Here is a 22,032-nt window from a genome sequence, read left to right as displayed (position 1 = left end):
ACCATACAAAAAAAAAAAAAAAAAAAAAAAAGGAGAGCAAAGAGCTTGTTATGATTAGGTTTGGGTCTTAGATGTATGGTCTGGCTGCAGCTTAGAGTTTAGAGGGGGTCTTTAGCAAACAGAACAGCAAGGCAGCAGTTGGAATAGTTTAGGGAGAGGTAGTGAAAGCTCTTGTTGGAGCTGTGCACCACTGTGGGGTGGAAGAGCAGCAAGCACCAGAGCCGGACAGTGGAGGTGGGATGATAGTTCGTTTTCAGCCCTTACATCAGTACTGTGAAGCAACCCCTGATTTTTATTGCCATTTTATGAGACAACAAAACTGAAGTTGGAAAGGTTAAGTGACTTGCCCAAGGTCTCACAGCTAATAAACGGCAGAGCCCAGGCTGGCAGTCAGATTTGCTGACTCAGTACGTTGTTCAGGATGATGGTCCCTTGCTGCCTCTCCTCCTTGTAAGTGTGCTTAACAGATCGTTCAAGTGTCAGAGGGCGTGAGGGCCCCGTATCTGGGAAGTGAACAACCCAGCACCTGGATGTGAGCAGAGTGCTGTGATGGGGCTGCAGCCCTTCGCTGCCAAAGGCTCACTCTCTCTTAATTGGAAGACGACATCTATACAGTGAAGTGTGTAAATACTAGTCTTTAATGTGCAGCGTAATCATATTTGGACATATGTACACACATGTATCCGATCATCACCCAGTTCAAAACAGAAAACCTTTCTAAGCAGTGGTACCTTTCATGCGTTCAGGAGCAGGCATGCCTGTCAGACATCCTCCTCTACCGCCATTCCTCTAAAAGCTTTGGTTGGGATTGTTTTCATTCCACAACTGAGCTCCAGCTCACAACCACCGACAGAATGGTTACTTTAGGACTGAATGTGGAGGAGCACGATCGTATGGTATAACTACCTAATGAGGAGGTCAAGTTGACAGCTAATATTCTTTGTTGTCACATTTATCCAATTATTTAAATTATGTAGTATTCAAATATACAGAGAGGTATTAATATACAAATACTTGTTTTCTTTATAATAAAACCAGAGACCCTTATGCAGGAAAAGATAACGGTTTGACTCACGTGATCAGTTGGGAAAGAGAAAGACACCGTTGCACTCGCTGCTTTCCCAGATAACCGGGACGCTCTTTTATGTGATGATGCTGTCTTGTTCACTCCCTGGTTGGCGTGTGGCTGTGCTGCATCCCAAGCTAGATCCTAAGTACCTTGTGTGCAGTGACTGTGACCCACGTGTCCCCGTCCACGGTGGCGCTCCCCTCAGTGCTCAGCGCAGTGTAGCCTCAGGCACTCTGGTTAGTTTCGATTTACTTCTTTAATCGTCACACAGTCCTTCAGGCTGATGTCAGACTTTTGGTTTATGATGCAAATTATGACCAAGTGTGTATCTGGGATAGAAGAGGATCTCTAGGTTCTCCAGATTCCCAGAGTCCAATTCAGGGCTCCTGCTGCCTGGTGGAGTCTCTCTGGGGTCTTAAGGGCCTGGGCTTGCTCTATCTGACTTTTCAGAACTGTGTGGTTCACTTCTTAGGGAGCCATTTTGAGTGGCCATGGCTTTCTAGCCATGTGGAATGGCAGGTTCTAAATTTGTAAACATCTTGATAAGATTTTTCAACATCAATTAGATCCTTTTTAAAATCCTTCTATCCCCCCCCTCCAAAGAAACCTAAGATGATTATTTAAAATGGACTCCCCTCCTTCTGTATTGTCTGCAGAGCCATGTCTAAATGTCCAACATAGGCCCTGGACTCTACATGTTCGTGCTAGAATTCTCCTTTTAGTGTCACTTTCCTGCCCATGATTTCCGTCTCATTTCTCAGCATCTGCTGTATATATTGCGGGCCATTAATGCAAGCGCACCAGAGTCAGCCTCCAGCAGCTACCCTTCTAGCCTTGGTTCAGCAAAAAGAGCAGAGACCCTGACCGGCTTTGGCCCCAGTACCTGGCGTGACTGAAGGAGTCAGAGGCATCACCTATTACCCGGATGGATGGGGGCTTATGGAATCTCCATGAAGTGGACTGTTCTTGGCCCTCTTGGCCCAGTGGAATCATACCAGCCTGTCTTACCTTAGCCCCTTGCTAAAGTGTTTCAAGTATATCAGACTGTTGCCAGTGCAGCCTCCCCTCCTGCTAAGACACTTTAAAACATCCCATACCCACGACTCCCAGGACCTCAACTGAGTGGAAAAGATAGTGCTAATAGAAGTAGTGCATAAATAGAAATTTGGGCCAAAATGTGTCTCCTTTAGTGTTTGAAAATGTAGTAAGGAAACTATGTTAAACGTTAGGCATTTTCCCCCTTTGGAACTGTGTGTTCCCTCTCCTTCCTCTCAGGATACCATGAAGGTAAGTTGGAGTCACTTCCCCCTTCGGGAACATATAAAGTATCATCTTTCAGATTTCTTTGAGTCAGCCTGAGAAGTCTCTGCAGATCTCAAACTAGACCTCATCTCTATTTCACCCCTAACCCATGTTTGACATTTACTTTCTGAATGGCCAAAGGATCCTCTCTAACCAGGAGGTGCTAGCTCAGATGGCACAGCCAGCACCGCAGCAGGGCATACTCAGGGACATGCAAGGGGTGTATCTGTCTGGCCCTGGTGGCTGAATAGGAGAAATGATCAAGAGGCACCCATCTGGATACCTGGAAGGAATGCAGCCACGCTGCCCCATGCCTTCCAAGCTGCCGTGGCCACAGCTCAGTCACTTTTGAAGACACAGTAGTCCAGTAAGGCTCATGTACTGTGGGAGTTATTGGTGGGTCTCTCTTGGAAAGCAGCTTCCTAAATACACTGCTAGAGGAGATTTCAGACAAAAGAGAGTGGCTCAGGTGATCTGGCCCAGGACACAGTCAAGGGCTCCCAAGTTGCCACACGTCTGTGAGAAAGGGCTGAGGAATATGCTAGAGCCTTAGGCCCGGAAGTCAGGTAGCAGGAGGCGGTCAGTGTTCATGGGCATCTTCGCGGCTTTAGTCGAGGCTCTTTAGTACGGACTCTCAGTACAAGTTCAGATTTCCTATCTCAGCTCATTTAGAAGCTCACTTCAGCCCTCCTCCCAACCCACTCTCCCATCTCAGGAAAGCTGAACCATCCCGATGTCTGAACGGGCCCCTCGGGTTACGTTTCTGTCCAGCACAACACCCTTGCTTTGTGTCTGTGATTTGGGGTGCCCACTTCTTATTTCTGCCTAATGCCATTCTTGTGTCTTCCCTTAAGCAACTCTGCTGATGAAACAGGCCTGGCCACAGAACTCGTCTTCCTGTGGCACTGAAGGCACCTTCCACCTCCCAGTGGACACCGGGACCGAGAACCGAACTTACCAAGCATCCTCTGCGGCTTTCAGTAAATACAGCCTGTCTCCTCCTTTCCTTGTTCCCCTTGGTTGGGACTGATTTGTTGCTTAGGAAGAAAGGAAAGGGAACTTTAAAAAAATGACATTTATAATATAAACAATTTCAAAAGGTTCTCCTACACATGCAAAAATTAGCCCTCCCCATTCAGGAAAGGATCTTTGATAATGCACCCAGCTTTGGGAGACATAAAGCAGGGAGGGAAGGAGAAGGAAGTAACCATCTGGCCCCCAGGTTTGATTAGGGACAGTTTTACTGCATTCTAGGAAAAGGACCTAGGGCAGGGTCTGAGGGCGTATGGGTCCTTGGACAGAGACGCTGCTCCCAGCACAGAGTGGCTTAGCCTCTTGACGTCTGGACCAGGTAGTTCTTGGTTGAGGAGGGTTGTCCTGTACATGCTGGTATGTCTAGTAGCATCCCAGCCTCTCTCCACCAGAGGCCAATAATGAAGCTCCACCATAACAGCCAAGAATGTCTCTGAACATTGGCCTCTGTGTGAGAACCATGCCCTTGTGGAAGCTCCACTGTGGGACTAGGGGGTGTTCCTGGACTCCTCAGGGGGCACAAAGCCACCTGGCCAGTCAGACTGGTCATCCTGACCTTGAGGCTCCATGGGGTAACCACTGCTGTCACCCTCACATCTGATTTTTAACACAAAACCACTCCACTAGGGAATGAGGACTGATGCTTAGAAATGACCGAGTATATTTTGACTTCGTATAAGGAAGAGCACGGTGGCTTGTCAGAGGGATCTAACAGAGAGCTGATTGACTTTGGATGTGGTGAGCATTGATCTCATCAGTCATGTCAGTGGGGACTAGACCAGTCCTTGGAGCAATGTGACAGACTAGTTCTAATGGTCTGTGGTTCAGTGAACTTCTAATCTACCAAGTAAATAGATGAAAAGATCGTGTGTGTGTGTGTGTGTGTGTGTGTGTGTGTGCACATTTTCTTCTCTAGAAAGCATCCAGTATCATTTCCTCCTGTTATGATTGGCCTAGATGTGAATAGAAGCATATGTTGATAGAACATAGCTCAGCATTTGGAAAATATGCTTTCATAATCACCCTCTCACTTCATCTCCACTATAATCCTATTAAATTATTTGGGTGTGTTTTCGTCCCAGTTTGAAAGCTGAGGCTAAGAAAGGTAATGTACCCTGTGCTATCCAGCCAGTGAGCAGCACAACCGGGGAAGGATATCACCCAGGTTAAGAGTTTTTTACTGACTTTCTCATGAAATTGATTTTTTTTTTTTTTTGAGAGGTTTTTGCTATAGGGTGCATGCATTCGCCAGAAAGACAGAGACAGAGAGACAGAAAGTGAGAAATCACTCCCCAGGGGGGATGGCCACACCACAATCCCTTCTTCTCCATTCTCCTCTCGGGAGCTTGAGCACACATGCACACGCGCCCAGCAGGAGTTTAAGCCACCAGGTCCAGGACTTGAACCGCAGTCGACTACATGGGAGTCCAGTGACATAGCCATTACACCAACTGCTGGTCCCAAGATTGATTTTATTCTTTAAGAGAGAGATGCCAGTTGTAGGGAGTTTTCCAGATACCTCAGGTAGAATTGGAAGACTTACATACACATAGTCTTCCTTACGTCTATACATATGAATACAGCTGTAGCTAGAATACCCACTGCAATGGAGCAGAAAGAGGCCTGGCATAGGAACCCGAAGAGTTGGTTCTGTGTAATTTGGAATAATTTATGACCACTCCTTTGTATTCTATTTTTTAGAGGTTTTTGCTATAGTATACACACGCTCGCCAGAGAGACAGAGGGAAATAGACAAAGTGAGAAATCATTCCCGTGTGGGGATGGCCACATCACAGTCCCTTCTCCCCTATTCTCCTCTCAGGATCTTGGGCACACACACACACACACACACACACACACACACACACGTCTTACGTGAGTTTTAAGCTGCCAGGGCCAGGTTCAGGACTTGAACTGCAGTCGACTACATGGGAGTCCAGCAATGAAACCATTACGCCATCTGCTGATCCCATACTTTCGGTTTTCCTAAATAAGGGGCTAGATTCAGTCATCTAATTATTAGACTCCTGATTTTGTCTCCTCGGTGCTGTGTGCTCGGTATCCTCGGCCCCAACACAGATCTCTGGCTGCCCTTACCCAGGAGCCAGCCAGCCTGCTTCTGCTCCTGTGCCTGCCAGGAGGGGACACTCATTCTCTCCTGTTCTCAGAGGCCGCCTTATCCACAGTTGAAAAGTCTGAGTGTTAGCAGGCCTTGCCTTCTGCCACATTGAAATCTTTCTGAAGTCACACTGAAGCGTCCAATAGCAACATCTGCTGTCCCTGGAAGGACCAAAACATACTCTTCTTTTAAGCAAGTAACGCAGTAACCTGTGCAATTTTTTATCTGAGTTAGGTTTGACTGACCTGCTCATACTCACAAAGGTTCTTCCCAGCATTTCGATTTTGTGGCTTCTAACATCGCAGAAAATCCAGGGCACTTTGACAGATTCAGCTCAATTTCATCAACACTTGTTAAGCCTGTTTATAATTAGGTCTCTTCCCTACTTATTCAGCACTCTCTTGTTCAGCTATCAACAAGGAGACTTAGGGGTCAAGGCAGGATTCAGACATAGAGCTTTGTTTTGTCCAGACGTATAAATCTGATGATCAATAAACCGATTAGTCTAAAAGGCATCCGTGATGTGAGAATCAATGCCTTTGAAGGTACAAGGGGCTCTACAGAACTGTAAAAGATTTATGACAGTGAAAGAGGTTGAAGAGAGGCTGAAAATCTTGCTAATGTACACGCTGCGCTCTCTTTATTATCCTGTTTGATGGAGCCTAAAATTATGATTAGGAACCCGAGAGAAACAAAAGGCCATCATAAACAGTCTCTGTTCCAAGGCAGAGCCGGGTCTTCCAGTGATCAAATTCCTTCTTTCTCTTATGATTTTTTTTGCCTTTGTGACATGAGGACACAAAGGCAATATAGCAAATGCCCAAGATTGGACTTCAGGGACCTTTAACTCAGAAATATCTCAGCCCAGGGCACACGGTAAGCCCTGCACTATGGGCCCAGCTGTGCACTGATTGCTGACCTATTGAGGAGAAGTCTCTGCCTTCAGGCATCAGTTTCTTCCCCTGAAAGAAGAGGGAGGGCTACAGGCTCTCTTGTCCTTAAGGCATAGTATTCTGTAGACCAAATTTTGTGACCTTTAGATTAAGAATTCCTTTTTGGGTAGCCAGGTCTCTAGTGAGTGGATTGAGTCTAAGTTCATTTGGTTAAGTCCATGAGGGCTTTTTTTTTTTTTCTTTTCTTTCTTTCTTTTTAAAAGGCAGGGTTTGGGGCCAGCAGATGGCATAGCAGTTATGTCACTGGACTCCCACATGACTCCCACATGGCCAACCACAGTTCAAATCCTGAACCTGCTGGCTTGAAACTTGTGCTGGGCGCATTTGCGTGCATACCCAAGATCCCAGGAGGAAAAGGGATCGCAGCATGGCCATTCTCCCTGGGGGTAGTTTCTCACTTTCCCTCTCACTGTCTCTGTCTCCTCTCTCTCCAGCGAGCACATTGCACCCTAAAGCAAAAACCTCTTGTAAAAAAAAAAAAGAGGCAGGGTTTTGTTATGTTGCCCAGGCTGGTGCAATTCACAGTCCTCCTGCCTCGGCCTCCCAAGTAGCTGTGACTATAGATGTGTCCCCCTGTGTCCCCATGACATTTTTACACTGAGCTCAGCAGCTTCTTTTACTTAGATGTATAAAGTAATAACCCTCGATTTCACGAGACCCAAGGTAGCCCAGGTGGTAGCCCCACTTTCCAGTGCTCCTCAAGATTATGGACAAAACCACCAGTTGGTTGTAGAAAGTCCTCTGCAGTGGTTTCCTCATAGAAGTCATTGTGAAAACTCAGACTCCTGGGGCCAGCAGGCAGCATAGTCGTTAAGGTGCTAGCCTCCCACGTGGTTGACCATGGTTCGAGTGCTGGACCTGGCAACTTGAAACACACTGTGCTTTTGTGCATGTGTGCCCAAAGTCCCAAGAGAAAAGTGGAGAAGGGTTTGTGGCATGGTCAGCCCTCTGGAGGGTGATTTCTCACTTTCTCGGTCACTCTCTGTGTCCTCAGCGAGCACATGCACCTTATAGCAAAAATCTCTTTTAAAAACAAAACAAAACAGGGACCAGCAGTTAGTGTAATGGCTATGACACTGGACTCTCAGGTAGTCAACCACAGTTCGAGTCCTGGACCCGGTGGCTTAGGCTCAGCCAGGCAGGCATGTGTGCGTGCGTGCCCAAGATCCTGAAAGGAGAATGGAAGAAAAGGGATTGCAGTGTGGCCATCCCCACGGGGGGTGATTTCTCGCTTTTTGTCTCGCTGTCTTTCTGGCGTGTGCATGCACCCTATAGCGAAAACCTCTCCAAAAAAAAGAAACAAAACAAAACAAAACACAAAAACCTCAGAGACTCAGCCATTCAGCACTGGAAAGGTCCTAAATGCAGATACATTCCCTGAGAGAGGAACTGACCTGACTCACTGACAAAACCCAGAACGAGGGCCCCACGCAGTTTCCGGGGATCCTGACACAGATATTAGGTCATCAGGAAAGTCATGATGTATTTTTTATGCAAAAAGGCGCTACGGCTTTCTTGGTGACCCAGTGGTAACCCTGAGACCCACGTAGTTAGGAGCGATGCTGAGCGTCTCCCTGCAAGCGGTCACTCTATCTTTGAGCATCTGCTCATGTGCTTGTCTGTGAAATGCAGAGGTTGCTCTGAATGATCGCTAAGATCTTTTCTAGCTCTGCATTTTTGCTTTTCCATCTCACTCTGCTGGGCACATAAGCCAGAGCTTCTTCTGCAGCATCATCTCCTTGGCTGCCAAGGGTGTTTTGGCTACTGATTTGTATTCTGAGTATGTGTGTGTCTCATTTCATAACACGAAGAAAGGGAAACATTCTCAGACAAGGTTATTCTTAGATGTGGAAACCAAATTCTACTGCAGTCTCTGGGAAGCTTTTGATTTTCCTCAGTGGAATAGTCTCAACACTTTGTAATATGGCTGTCCTTGTGGCGGAGAGGGGTTAGCGTAGCTTCCTGGGAAGATAAAAAATTCCAGAGCACATTCTCCAGGGGCATAGAGGCAAGCGGCTGGCATCCTTGCCTTGTTCATTTTAAAGAATCTTACAATCATACAGTGTTAAACCATAAAATTTAAAAATCTTAGGATCCTGGAGTTTGTGTTCTAAGTTAGAACAGACCAGAGTCGTCACAGTGTAATTTCTGATCTGTAGTTTTGCAGACCAGTCTCTGCTTGCATACCCCCAGGACGGGAAGCTTGCTAACTACACAGTGAGAGAGAGAAAATAATAATGGCTGACCTACGAGAAGTGCTTACGGCACCTCAGGCACTGTGCCAAGTGCTCTGCACTTAGTAATGAATGTATTGACCACAGAAACCCATGAAGTAGCTCTTCTGTAATTACCGTCCCGGTGTACAGATGAGGAGACCGATGTGTTCTACAGCTGTTAAGCAGCAGAGCTTAGGTTTAGGTGTAGGCGGGCAGTCTGTCCTCAGATCGCTCGTAACCACTGCGCTGCGCTTGAGAGACGGGCATCTCGGCACTCAGAGGGGTCGTGCTCTCCTGTGTAGAAGAGAGATGCACTCCACTCTGGCAGGACTGTCCACTCCTTGTTTCAGCCCTTAATTCAGGGGTCGGCACTTCCTTTTCTTTCCTGGAAAGGCCAGGTAATGAGTATTTTAGGCCTGCCATGCCATGTATGTGGTCTCTGTCGTAACTACTGCCGTAGCAGGGAATCAGCCGCAGTCTGTACGTAAGTGAAAGGTCACAGCTTTGTTTAAGTGACTACTTGCCAAGACGAGTTGCAACTGCAAGAAACCCCACAGGCTGGAGTTTGCCTGTTTTAGATGTTAGTATGAATGAAATATTCTGTGGTAAAATAAATTCGGGATATACACTTCCTCAGAGATTTGCAGTTCCCTTATCATTTAAAAACTTACCAGAATGCAAAAAACCTATTTATTTCTATTCAGCCCTATTTATTTCTATTTTATATTACTGCTTTACATATTTATGGAACCAAAGAACTGTTTTCTTTTTTTTAATAATTATTTATTCTTTATTTTATTTATTCATTCATTTATTTTTTTAATTTGACCAGAGAGAGAGAGAGGGTGAGAGTGAGAGAGAGAGGAAGTGAGAAAGCAAGCCACCAGATTCAGGACTTGAACCCTGGCCAGCCATGTGGGAGTGTCCAGTGCCTTAACCCACCACGCCACCTGCTGGTCCCCCAAAGAACTGTTTTCTTTTCTTTTCCTTTCCTCTCCTCTCCTCTCCACTCTTGTTCCCTCCTGTCCCATCCTGCCCCTTCCCTTCCGGTCCTGTCTTCTTTCATTTTTTCTCCTCTCTTTCCTCTTCTCCTTCCCTTCCCCAACAACCTTTCATATCCCTGGGAATTGATTGTCCATTGCACACACTGGGACATGCCCGCCTTCATTTTACAGAGAACCCCCGTGTTTGTAGACAGGGAAACTGCCTCTGAAGTAGAGTAGCTCTCAGATGTCTGCAGACCGAGACTCTGTCTTCCCCACAGCATGGGCCATGGGCTTCTCTGACTGCATCTCATGATTTGGTTCCAATCTAGAAGCTTAGGGGGATCTGCCCTCGCTGTCCCCCTCAGCTGACGCACTCAATTCCACTCAGCCCCTACTTGCCAGTGCTGCCTTCGCTTCAGTGTAGCCCTTCCACAGCATCGTCATTGCTGCCCATTTCCCAGACAGACTTGACCACAAAAACGTGGAACAAGCTATGGGTCCGTAAATGGAAAAATGAAGGACATGATTCCAGGAGAGAGGACAGGGCACCTTTCATGACAACTCAGCAGCAGCTCTCACATCCTCCTGAGTTCCGTGGATGGGGGTACCCAGCTAGAACCATAGTGTAGTCTCTGAGATTCAGGGCCATGTGATCACATGCCTTCACTCGGCATTAGGGTAGAAGAGATCCAGGGGCTTTAGAACCATGGAATTTTAGTGGCAAGATGGTCATTCTTAGCCTCCCAGTTTTACACAATTAGAAACGAAGTCCTAGTGACTTGGCAGTTGTCACGGCAGATTAGGGAGAAAGCCAGGCTGAAGCATCCTCTTCATCCTCTTTGCCCTCCACCCCTAGTCCCTTCTTGTAGAAAGGGCACCATGGAGCCGAGGGGGTGAAAGAGCTGAAGCCCAGAGAGGTTCAGTGTTGTCAGCCAGATCCACCCAGGATGGACCACAGGGGAAAAGCCTCTCTAGCACCTCCCCACTGGGATGTCAAAGCCAAGTCCTCCCTTTCAACATAGGAGCTTAGAGTCTTTAGAAGTCTCGAGAAAGACTTTTCTTTCTGAGCCCCAGGCCCCCTTGTATAAAGTGAGAGTTTTGGTCACGATGATCACTCAGATTTCATAGAATGGTTCTTTCTGTGATGCTGCAAGGATGTAGTCTTGTTCCCAAGAGAATCATGTTTCAGGGTCTTCCTGTGAACATCGGGTCTCTTTTCCAGAGGATTTAAAGGCAGCTCAGTGTGCGTGCGTGACCCACGGGGAGTTTCTTGGAGCCTGACTTCTCAGCTCAGCCATGACCCATTCTTTGTCCATCCTGCTGAGGTTCAGACATGGTCTGGTGTCTGGGTTGATGTGAATCTTCATGATCTCTGACGTTAGGCCCTTCAGGCCAAGGTGTCCCCAAAGATAAGATCCCCAATGGTGTTTTATGTGAGTTTTGCATCTTCAAAAGTTGGTGGGGAAGAAGGAGAACCTGGTGGAGGGAAGTTAAAAAAGGAGAGAAATAGAGGGAAAAAGCAATAGCGTGAGAGAAGTGGGAAAGCAGGACAGACAAACAGCAGAAGACATTCTGGGGCGCTGAGTGCACATAGATAGAGGAGCAATGAAGAGCAGGTGGGTAGAGGGGCTTCCGCCTGAGCGTACCTGCCTGTTGCACGGACAGCTCAGAGCCTTGGCTGTTGGAGCTGAGAGGGTCCTGCCAGAGACCATCCGGTTCCCGCCTCTTACTGTGTAGATGAAAGCCCTGAGTCCCAGAGAAATACAGTGCCTAGACTCATACAGCAGCCCTGTGCACCAGGCCTGAGGGAGCTGCCTCTGGGGCCAGGGCTGTCTGAGTGGAGCCCTGTTCTCTGTTTGTTCTCATCTGTGTTTCCAGCCTGGCTTCACCCACCCTTGACTGGGGAGTTATGACTGGGACCTGCTGGCTTCCAGTGGTGCTGTTCGACTAACTAACTGCAAGTCTCTCTCATTGCCTCGGTACAGGATATACTGCGGGGACTCCATACAAGGTCCCACCGACCCAGAGTAATACTGCTCCGCCCCCGTACTCCCCATCACCTAACCCCTATCAGACGGCCATGTATCCAATCAGAAGTGCCTACCCCCAGCAGAATCTCTATGCCCAGGTAGGTACATGAGGAAGCCTGGGCCCACCTCTTCAGTGTGTAGTGGGGTCTCCAGCGGGGGGTGAGATGGTGAGGGAGACAGAGCCGGCCCTCACTGTAGTGCCACTGAAGCAGTATCCCTGCAGTCTGCTCATGGCACCGCAGTCCCCAGAGGGGCCAGGCATGGAGTCATGTAGGTGAACAGACCCAGAATGTCAGAGGAGCACGGGCCCTTAGAGGTCACATAGCTGGACGTGTTTGCTGAGCAGGTAGCAGGTTGAGCCCTAGGGAGGGGGCTGGCTTATCTAAGGCCACACAACGAGCCACAGATTAAATCAGGGTGAGACTCCTCTCCCCACACCCCACATCTGCCCTTCCTTGATAAACTCCGTGAGCTGAGTGGGGAGGAGAAAAGTACTGGCTCTGCCACCAGCGCCCTCTGTGACCTTGGGCGAGCTCTTCTGTCTTTCTGTGCCTTAGTGCCCCCTTCTGGGCTCCTTCGTTTAGAGGCAGCGTGCACACTAGGGACTGCTATGCGACAGGGACTCTGGGCCCCACATGCCCACATTATTCTAGTGACCATTCTCCACACAGTCTGAGTGGTGAGGAGAGCACCTTTTTAGTTTCCCAACACAGACACAGACACAGACATAGGGCGGCCGGTGGTGCAGTGGTGCAGGGCTGGAGCCCCGTGGGTGGCTCAGGGCTCAGACCCCTGGCTGGAGCCCACCGGGCATGCCTGTGGTCCTGGCCGGCTAGGGGCTGCGAGGAGGAAGGCAGCGTGCCAAGGCACCGTTAGGTACTTCTCCCTACCCCCACCTCGTGGGGAATGCAGCTTTTATTTCTTTTTAACCAATTCTATTGTAGGGTAGAATGTAAACTTTTAAGAATAAAACTGAGACTCGAAATCAATTTTCCTCATTTATGGTAGGCTGCTTGGCTTCTGCTGTCAGATTGCTGGGATTACACACCCATGTTCTGAGACCTCTCTCATTATTCAGGAGAAACATGAGAGTTTCTGGGTTAAGATGATTTTGGGTCCCTGTGTGCTCCCTGTAGAGGTCAGCAGGCCTGCGGATTGTGGCCACAGGAAGTAACCACATGATCCAGGCAGCAGGGCTCACCTTCGACTGTTGTCTCTATCCTCACCTTTATGCCCAAAGGAAAATAAGAGGTGACGTCTTGGGAAAAGCTGTGACATGGTATTCAACACGTGAAGTACCAGCATTTGCACCACGAGTGAGCCTGCAGCAGGCGTGCACTGTGCTCTGAGCTCTCCAGCCCGTTCACGTGCCTGTCGGCAGATCGACCTTAGTGCCTGCCCTCCGACTATAGGCACTTACTAAAGTACAGCACAGTGAGGTACAAACGCACGCCAAACCAGGGACCGGGGAGCAGAGCTCTTAACCAGCAGGTCATACAGCAGCCCAGGCACCAGGCCGGGCAGGGTGAGAGCCTTGTTTTTCAGACGGGAGGCTGAGCCCAGCCCTGAACTGACCACAGGCATGTAGTAAGACAGCAGCAGAGCCCCCACTGGGACCGATGCCTTGTGTTCACTCATCCCCTCCGCTAGGGCCTGGGGAGGACATAGGCTCCCTTCCCTGCTCCTCTTTCCCACCTCTCCAAACGCCTGTGTGACTGAGCCTCTTCCCCAGGGAGCCTACTATACACAGCCGGTGTACGCCGCCCAGCCCCACGTCATCCACCACACCACCGTTGTCCAGCCCAACAGCATCCCCTCTGCCATCTACCCGGCACCTGTGGCCGCCCCCAGGACCAACGGCGTGGCCATGGGCATGGTGGCAGGCACCACCATGGCGATGTCAGCAGGTGAGGGCAGCAGGTGCATCAGCGTACAGAGGCATTCTGCAGAGGCGCGCGTGAGAGTCATGGGATCAATGGCAGCATGGCGAAGAAACTCTGTGCTGGGGCCCCAGGAAGCCAGAGGGGAGCCCCCTTCAGCCTGCAGGGTTGAGGGAGATTTCACTAAGAAGGGCATGCTGAGCTGGGCCTTGAGGCTGACCAGAGAGGTGACAAGGGAAGGCAGTGCAGGGAGGAGGAATGTGCATGTGGCATGTTCACAGAGTGAAAATGGCCCAGGGCACTGAGCAAGTAGGGCGCAGAGTTGGGAGGGCGCTGCAGAGCTGGCCAGAGCACATGCTGAGAAGTTTTGAGGACTTCCAGGTAATGGAGCCTGCAAAGAGTGTCCATAGGGAAGGGCCGGGTTGGGTTTAGATGTTCTCTGGCTGCAGGGTGGAGGCAGGATTAGACGGGGAGAAGCTGGAAGCACATATGTCCCTGAGAAGGCTGTAGTGTAGGACATGATGCCAGGACTCTGGTAGCAGCAGGGGCCTCAGAGCGAGGGCGTGGGGGCAATGTTACGTAGCAGGCAGGAGCTTCAGTACTGTCTAGTCACTAACTGCAAGGGACAAGAGAAGCAGGAGTCTCCGGGGACCCCTTCCCTATTTGTGGTTGATGCCAAAATCAGACCAGAGCCCTGTCCTAAGGAATCCTGAGGATGGGGTGGGGAGAGCAGATTAAGGGATGAGGTTTAAGGGGGTCTTTGGATGTTCTGACACCTAGGGAGAAACATGGGTGTCCGATGAAGAGCGCGAGAAGGTAGAGGGTTGTGAATAAGCTGGGGAAACTCAGCTTCTAAGACCCAGCGAGGTCACCGTGAGGAAGAGAGCAAATGGTAGAGCAGGCACTCGGAGTTTGTTCTGCCCTAATGGGGTGGGGGCGTTAGGGCCTCTCATTTCCCAGCAAGAGGCCGGAGATGTACCGTCTGCCAGCTTTGTTGTTCGGGTCCAAATGCTGATAGATCAGACCACAGCTCTGCTCTCAGGAACCCCCAGTTCGTGAGAGAAATGCAGCCACACACACCCACAGTTATGCTCAGTATGTCTGTGCAAGAAGAGGGAATGACGGTGGATTCCGTCCTCGAGCATCAGAAAGGGTGAGGCCCGCAGGGTGGGGACGGGCAGACAGCAGTTCTCCAGGCAGGCCAGGGTGGTGAGGGCCCAGGCGGGAAGTGGTCGTGCGAGAGGCCCTGGTGCTTCCCGTCAGGTTTACTCTCCTCTCTGGATGCCCAGGTACCCTGCTGACTACACCCCAGCACACTGCGATTGGGGCTCACCCTGTCTCCATGCCGACCTACAGGGCCCAAGGAACCCCCGCATACAGCTACGTGCCCCCGCACTGGTAAAGCCTGCAGCCCATCCAAGTGAGTCGGGCAAGGTGGGGGAGGCGGATGTACACAGGGATCCCCTCCAAGACCCAGGCTTGAGCCTGGAACATGGGTTCACTTTTAATAATAGCTGTCAGGGCCAACAGGCAGTGTGGTGGTTAAGGTGCTGGACTCCCACGTGGCCAACCACAGTTCAAGTCCTGGACCTGACAGCTTGAAAATCACGCTGAGCACATATGCACGCACGCATGCCCAAAAGCCTGGGGGGAGAAAGGTGTGGTCATCCCCTCCCCTCCTCGGGGCAGGGCTGATCTCTCACTTTTCCTCTCATTGTCCCTTTCCAGCAAATGTATGTGCCCTATGGCAAAAACCTAAATTAAGAAAAAAAAACTGTCACTTTACATATTTTATCTCATGATTCTACAGTCTGTGAAATAAAGATCATTAGCTCTGGGGCCAGTGATAGTATCGCAGTTACATTGCTGGACTTCCACGGGGCAGACTATAGCTCGAGTCCTGGACCCAGTGGCCTGAAACTCACACCGAGTGTGTGTACGTGCATGCCCAAGATCCCAGGAGGAGAATGGACAAGGGCTTGCTATGTGGCCATCTCCCCTGGGGGGTGATTTCTCGCTTTCCCACTCACTATCTCTGTCTCTGTCTCTCATTCTCTCTCCAGAGAGTGCACATACCCTAAGGCAAAAGTCTCTATTTAAAAAAAAAATCATTGGCTCTGTCTAGTACAGGTAACTGTCACTTAGTCAGGAAAAGACTTGAACTCTGGTCCTCTAGTACTAAATCCCATGCTCTTCACCTTAGTGTCCTCTGAATTCTTTTAACTGTAAGCCTGTATCTGCAAGTGAAATCTTACCCAAATCATACACTAGCCCTGGCAGAGGCCTTGAGCTGGCCCACTGGCAGCTCTGTCACTGCCCTCAGCAGCCCCTGGGGAACACCTGTGAACCGCAGGGCTCTGGAGCATCCTTGAAAATCCTCTGCCCTCCACCTGCTCCAGGGACCCTTGGCACCAGAGCAAAACTTCACAGGCAGGAAGCAAGCAGCTCCCCGGGGAATGCATAGAGGGTCCCGTTCAGGGCATCTCCTCAGGGGATGGGGCCTAGAGGCTGCCTGGAGTGGCCCCTGGAGTGTCACTCATCGATGGCTCTCTCCTCCCTCCCAGATCTGGAGTCACACATTGTATGCAACTACTCAAGTCTTACACCGGTGCTGGAGCGGTCCCCCAGCAGCACCACCTCTATCTGCAAGAAGAGACAGCGGAAGTGCAAGGGTCACTTTATGCATCTTTAATGGTTTTGGTTTTTATTTTTGGTTTTTGTAAAAGCTGCTTTTTCTAATCTCCTGCCTCTCCCCCACTGCCCCCCTCTTAGCCGCTGCCCCTCCAGCTGTCCTCCCTCCTCCTGCCTGACCAGGTCACATCCTCTCTGCTCTTCTCTTCTTCCCCAAGTATCCTGTCCTGGGGATCCCGGTCTAGCGGCAGAGAGTGAGGTTTATTGCAGTGGTTCAGCCGAAGGCCATTTCATTTGCAGAGCATGAACCAGGGTGGCTCTTAGAGCCCGGGAAGGAACTCGGAGCTGCTGAGCAGGCCGCATCTCTGGGGGTTGTTCCTTTACGTTTCTGTCTTAAAGTAAAATTAGTTCAGGATATTACCATGTCCTGGCACAAATGAAATGTCTTCTGAGAACCATCGCAACAGGCCCAGAAGAAAAACACCTGATTCTGTAGGAGTGTTATTAGCAGCTTAATATCCCAGGCTGCGCACTGGGGAAACCAGAGTCTTTGGGAGAATTTGGGCAGGGGGCACTTGGGGAAGGAGAGGAAGAAGAGGAAGGAGGTGTTTGCCTGACAGCTTTGGTTTGAAAGGTCTCTGGCCAAACTGTCTGGGCCCAAACCTTCTGATTTGCACAGTGGTTTTAACTGACCTGGCACTTCCTTGAAAGGCGGTTTGACCTCAGAACTGCCAAGCAGCTGTAGGGTGGTGGGATCCCTGCGTCCTGAGGCCATGGAAGGTCAGGTGCCCTGTGTGATCCAGACCTTGGCCTCCGCTCCCCCATGGACCCACTCTGATGAGGAGCTTCCTCCTGATTCGAGTGGGAACCTAGAGCATTTTCCTCCCTTTCCCTCTGCCCTTCTCGGTGCCGGGGCCCACCTGTCTGCCTGTGGGGCTGGCAGGCAGGCCAGGCTCTTGGTTACCCGTGCCACTCATGGCCAAAGTGAAGCAACCACATTCCAAGTGGGTGCTGGCGGCTCTGACGGTCAGGATAGTGAAGGAAAAGCAATAGCAATAAACATTTCATAGACTCATGGAACTGAAGGGACCTTTAGCAATCATCTCATCCATTCCCCTATTGACAGATGAGGAAACTGAGGCCCAGAGAAGAGATGTCTTCCCTAGACCTCGCAGTAAATTAGCATTAAATGCAGCCTTCCTGTGTAGTGGCTGTTGCCTACAAAAATGTACCTAGGGATGGAGTGGCTTGGTTTTGTAAAAATTAAGTCAGCAGCACCCACACCTGGCGAGCTCTGGGACAGTCTCTGGGCTCTTGTTTCTGCTCTTTTCCTCTGCGGACTCCAAAGATGGGGTTGAAGACTGGGCAGAGGCCCATGGGGGCAGATGGCAGGAACAGAAATTGCAAATGAAGAAATAGCATTTGGAAATTCTGTGAAGACATCTGGAACTTTCGTCCAGCACCTGCCTCCCCTCCTAGGAAAAGGAGCAGGTGGGCTGACTGGAAAGGCAAGGCCGTGCTTGTAGGACAGTGGACCCTCGTCCTGAGAGGAGAGGAAGAGGAGCGAGAGTGGGCGTCATCAGGAGAGGACAAGGACATGCCCAGGAGACTTAGGCTCATCTGGGAGAAGAGGGGCCCCAGGACAAGGAGGCCCTGCTAGTCTGGGCCAGGAGCTTGGATTGCCCAGCACCGCCCACCTGCCCCAGCCTTGGCTGGGCCAGCAGCCCCTCTGGGGTGGGACAGGAACATTTCACTGTACAAAATGGGATCATTGACAACATTCGGGACTTTTAAATAACTATTTTCATTTTAAATCCATGCACACTTGGACATACCCTTCTCCCTACCTACCATGTCTCTAGAGGAAAAATATCAGGAAACCCTTGGGCTGGGAGCCCCTAGAAAGCTGCCTAGCATTCCCGTCTCACCCTTGGTCCAGGGCCGAGTTGAGGGCCCACCTTCCTGTCCTCCCAGGGAACTTCAGGACCAGTGAGAAAAATTCAGCTGTTCGAATGGTCTGTTCTGGGGTGCTGACAAAGTTTCATTCTAAAACAGCAGAAAGTTTTCCAGTGTTAATCTGGCTTTTTTTGCAGCTGTCTCCCTCCCGCCCTCTCTGACTTTGTAAAGGTGGGTGAAGGTCATTCTAGATGATGTCATACGTCTTTGAAAAATGCCAAAATGACAATAATGATGGTGGTAATAGGCAATCTTTGCATTTGTCAGGTGTCATAGATTACAGAGGGCTTCACAGCCTTTAGCTTACAGGCCCTGAGACAGACAGGATCAGAGGTAGGACACCCATTTGACAAATAGGGAAACGGGCTATCAAAGGAAAGGGAAAGCCATGTGAGCCAAAGGCTGGTCTCCTGATGGGCTTCCCAGGGCCCTGCTGCCCCCTGGTGAACCAGTTAGGGCGAAACCACAGGCAAGAGGGGGAAAGGCAAGACCTTGGAATGACCTTGCAGTGTCTGTTCTCTGTATGCCAGCAAGTCAGAGCTCACATCCATACCTCACCGTTCACAGAGCAGCTGGACACACATCGTCTGCTTTAGCCCTGTGACATAGATTTCGTTCCTCCCATTGGAACCATGACGACACTGAGGCTTGGAAAAGCAAGAGGACTTGCTGATAAGCAGCAGAGCCCCTGGAAGCCCAAGCTGCTGCTCCCTTTTCCCCTCCCCCTCCAGATGACCACACCCAGGCTGCGCACTGAAGCATTTGTGTTCTGCACCCCGTCTTGGCCCCTAGTCTGTAATTCAAGATCAAAGGGAGTCCCAAGGTGAAAATAAGGCACTGAAAGGCTGTAATCTGGAAGAGCCGGCTCAGCTCATCCGAGCCTCGAGCCTCGGTTCAGCTGGCCGTGCCCTCTTGCTTTGACTGAGATCCACAAGCCCGACCAAGCTTGGGGGGGTCACAGCAAAGGGACTGGCCAGGAGAGCAGGGGCAGTCTCTGGTAGGACGGGCATAGTCCTGGAAGGTCACAGGCATCTGGCAGGAGGTACCGGAGGTTCCAAAGATGCTAGGTGACCTGGTGTCAAGCCCAACAGAGGTCAGAGTTGGGAGGGCCTTCTCACGGCAGGAGAGCAGGCAGGCTAGAGAGGACAAGAGTGTGCCCGAGTGACAGTGAGCTGCGTGCTGGCCCCAGTGTGAATCCTGTTCTCTTTCTTCCACTGCCTCTTTCTGGGCATGACACCTTGCTGGCCAGAGTTAATAAAGGTGGTTCCAGCCACCAGCCGGAAGTCAACTGGGCTTCCCCCACGTCTACCTGACTCTCTTCCTACCAGCCCAGGAAGTGAGAATCTGGAGCTGGATTGCCCCCAAGTAGTGAAAGCCTGAAGCATAATCTATGGCCATGTTTTGAAAAGAAAACAAATTTTTTTTTTCACATGAGATAGGACAGTTGCTGTTCCTTCTGTTCTCTCCTGCAGTGACCCTGAAGTGCATGTCCCCATCCCTGAATACTCAGCAGGGACACACTCACCTGTCCAGAGCTTGGTATGCAAAGCACTTTGACAGTTGATTGCCAAACTCCCCTTTTTGTAAACAAAAGAACTAAGGATCAGAAAACTTAAGAGACTTGCCAAAAGTCACTCAGCTCTGAAGAGCTAAGATTCCTGAAATACTCTGCTGTTTCTGCTGCCACCTGGGGGTGGTGGTGGTGGGGGGTTAATGGCCAGCCTGGGAAGGGAGGGGCTGCTCTTCCGCCCCAAAGGAAGCTTTATGGAGACGTGGGAAGCTCAGCGCATTTGTATGAACTTCTGCTTTGGGTTGGGACCTGTGATGGGCCCTGGGGATCCAGAGGCAGGTCCAGCTGGCAGCATAGGAAGATGAGAATTGGCAGCAAAGGCCTGACTTGAACAAAACACTGGGGTAACGATGCCAGGATTGAAAATATGTTTGAGGACAGCACCAGGCATTTTACTGTTGAAAAGCTCCTGTCCTTGGCAAGCCTGTGCACTCTGGCTTCCTGTCCCCTGAGTGCCAGCCCAATGTCCAGACTCAGTGGGTTGGCTCTTCGAGGGGGCCTGGTGTAGCCCTGAAAGACCCCAGGCCTACTTCTCCCTGGGCAAGAACCAGGACCTAGAGAACATAGAGCAGGTGGGCTCTTGCACCCGAGTGTTTACCCACCAACCAGCTTGTTCCAGATTTGAGTCATCTCACTCCCAGCGGTCCGGGAGCCACATGAAGCATCAGAGAAGGATAGGACCCTTGGTCACCTGGTTCTGGCGTCCTCACGGTGCAGACAGGACTGTGGCAGGGTTCCAAGGTCGGCTGAGCCAGGCCTGGGGCCCTCCATTCCTTTGTTCCGCTGTGTGGCCAGAGGGGACAGGCCACTCTGGGCCTGTGGTCTGTCTTGCACATTTGTCCAGAGCTGTGGCGTTACTGCTAAATTGCAGCAGAGGGAGGGTCTGTGGGAGCTCTGCTCTTCTGCACTGTGTCCCCCACAGCATTCCGTGTGCAGCCCCAGCTGCTTGCCTAGCCTGGGAATCCAGAGAAGGGAAGTCTGGGTTGTAGAGTGAGCTCCGTGCTGAGTCCAAGCCCCCCGACCTCTGACTGCAGGGCCCAGTGGGAGACCCAGCCAGGCCGAGTGAGCAGAATCCACCGCTGAGCCTCTGAGCGCTCAGCCTTTTATCAGCATGCCAGGCTGGCTGCAGGGTTTGTCCCGACCTCCCGTGTCCCCCTCCTAGAGTACTCTCACTTCTGAACTTAGGCTTTATACAGTTCCGGGACCCAGCCTTCAAAATTCCTGGCAGGCTGGCTTCCGCATTTCGTGGCCAGACTTGCCTGAGCCAACCTGGGTCCCATTCCCTCATCTTCTCCAGTGGGTATTTTCTATCTTGTATGCTGAGTCCACCCAGAGGCCAGCTGAGGATCACGGGAGTTGGGACTTGCTGCCACCGAGCTGGAAGGTGACACAGCAGCTCTTGCTTCTCTGTGGCTGCCCGATGGCCCCTGGGTATCCTTGCTGTGCTAGTGAAGCCCTTTACCTACTCCAGCCCTGGTAGAGGGAGACTGAAGAGAACAGAAAGTACCAGCCCAAGGAACCAGATGGGTGAAAGCAGCTCAGGGTCTGACCTAAGCAAGACCAGCATCTCCAGGCCCCAGCCTTCCTTATGTCCAGGAGAGTCGGGGAAGGTGGGGCTGGCCCAGAGACCTCCTCCTCAGGCCAGCCAGGCTGTGTGGACCTGTGGCGTGACTCCAGCTCCTCCTTACCCAAGGGGTGGTAAGGCCAGGCCTCTAGGAACATGGAGTTGTCTTTAAAGGCCCTGGGGCCTGTCTCCATCCTGACTCCAAGGCGTCCACATCCCTGTTTCATATCACGTGACAGAAACCTGTTCTCATGGCATGTAACATCCCTGTGAAGAGAGCGTTGTATATGATTTTGTATTTTTTAATTCATTTTAATCTACAGGTTGGAATCTAATTTTTAAATTTTATTGGAACTCACATTTTAAAAAGAAATAAAAACATTTAAAATAATAATAATAATAATAAACCTTTGACCGGTGTCTTCCAAGTAGTCTGATCAGAGTTTTTAGGTGTTTTCAAAACACAGCCTGGAGTATAAGACTGGAAAGCCCACAGCCACGCTTGTGTGTAAGAAGTGTAAATCTGGTTTTGTTTTGTTGTTTTGGATTCTTTTGGGTTTTTCTTTCGTTTTGTTTTGAAGATCAGATAGTGATCGCTCTGAAAGATTGAAGCCAAGAATTTGTAACTATGATATTTACTGTAAGCTGTAGAACATTAAATAACTATTAAAAAAAGTTTCCAAAAAAAAAAAAAAAAAACCCAACCAAAAAAACCCCAGGGGAC

At 50.3% G+C, this 22,032-nt stretch overlaps 2 protein-coding genes across 5 annotated transcripts in view; one reads left to right on the top strand and one right to left on the bottom strand.

Moving 5' to 3' along the window:
• FAM168A (family with sequence similarity 168 member A) overlaps positions 1-17,501 on the top strand; it is a 109,211-nt gene extending 91,710 nt beyond the window's left edge. For 2 of the 3 annotated variants that reach the window (XM_014590511.2, XM_014590509.2), the window contains 5 exons: positions 3,226-3,351; positions 11,663-11,805; positions 13,440-13,614; positions 14,877-15,007; positions 16,152-17,501. In XM_014590511.2, coding sequence (XP_014445997.1) covers positions 3,226-3,351; positions 11,663-11,805; positions 13,440-13,614; positions 14,877-14,989 — 557 coding nt within the window. In that variant the 3' untranslated portion in view covers positions 14,990-15,007; positions 16,152-17,501. The remainder of the gene's footprint in view (positions 1-3,225; positions 3,352-11,662; positions 11,806-13,439; positions 13,615-14,876; positions 15,008-16,151) is intronic. The other variant, XM_027774121.1, reaches the window with a different exon arrangement.
• Positions 17,502-19,554: 2,053 nt separating this feature from the next.
• The window catches only part of RELT (RELT TNF receptor), a 14,898-nt gene continuing 12,420 nt past the window's right edge, over positions 19,555-22,032 (bottom strand). For both annotated transcript variants that reach the window (XM_027774102.1, XM_027774103.1), the window contains one exon: positions 19,555-21,906. In XM_027774102.1, coding sequence (XP_027629903.1) covers positions 21,691-21,906 — 216 coding nt within the window. In that variant the 3' untranslated portion in view covers positions 19,555-21,690. The remainder of the gene's footprint in view (positions 21,907-22,032) is intronic.

This window comes from Tupaia chinensis, unplaced genomic scaffold (genome assembly GCF_000334495.1).
Source record: "Tupaia chinensis unplaced genomic scaffold, TupChi_1.0 Scaffold000047_1, whole genome shotgun sequence".
Lineage (NCBI taxonomy): Eukaryota > Metazoa > Chordata > Mammalia > Scandentia > Tupaiidae > Tupaia > Tupaia belangeri.
The sequence above is the reverse complement of the archived record's forward strand: the minus strand, read 5'-3'. Positions and strand labels throughout refer to the sequence as shown.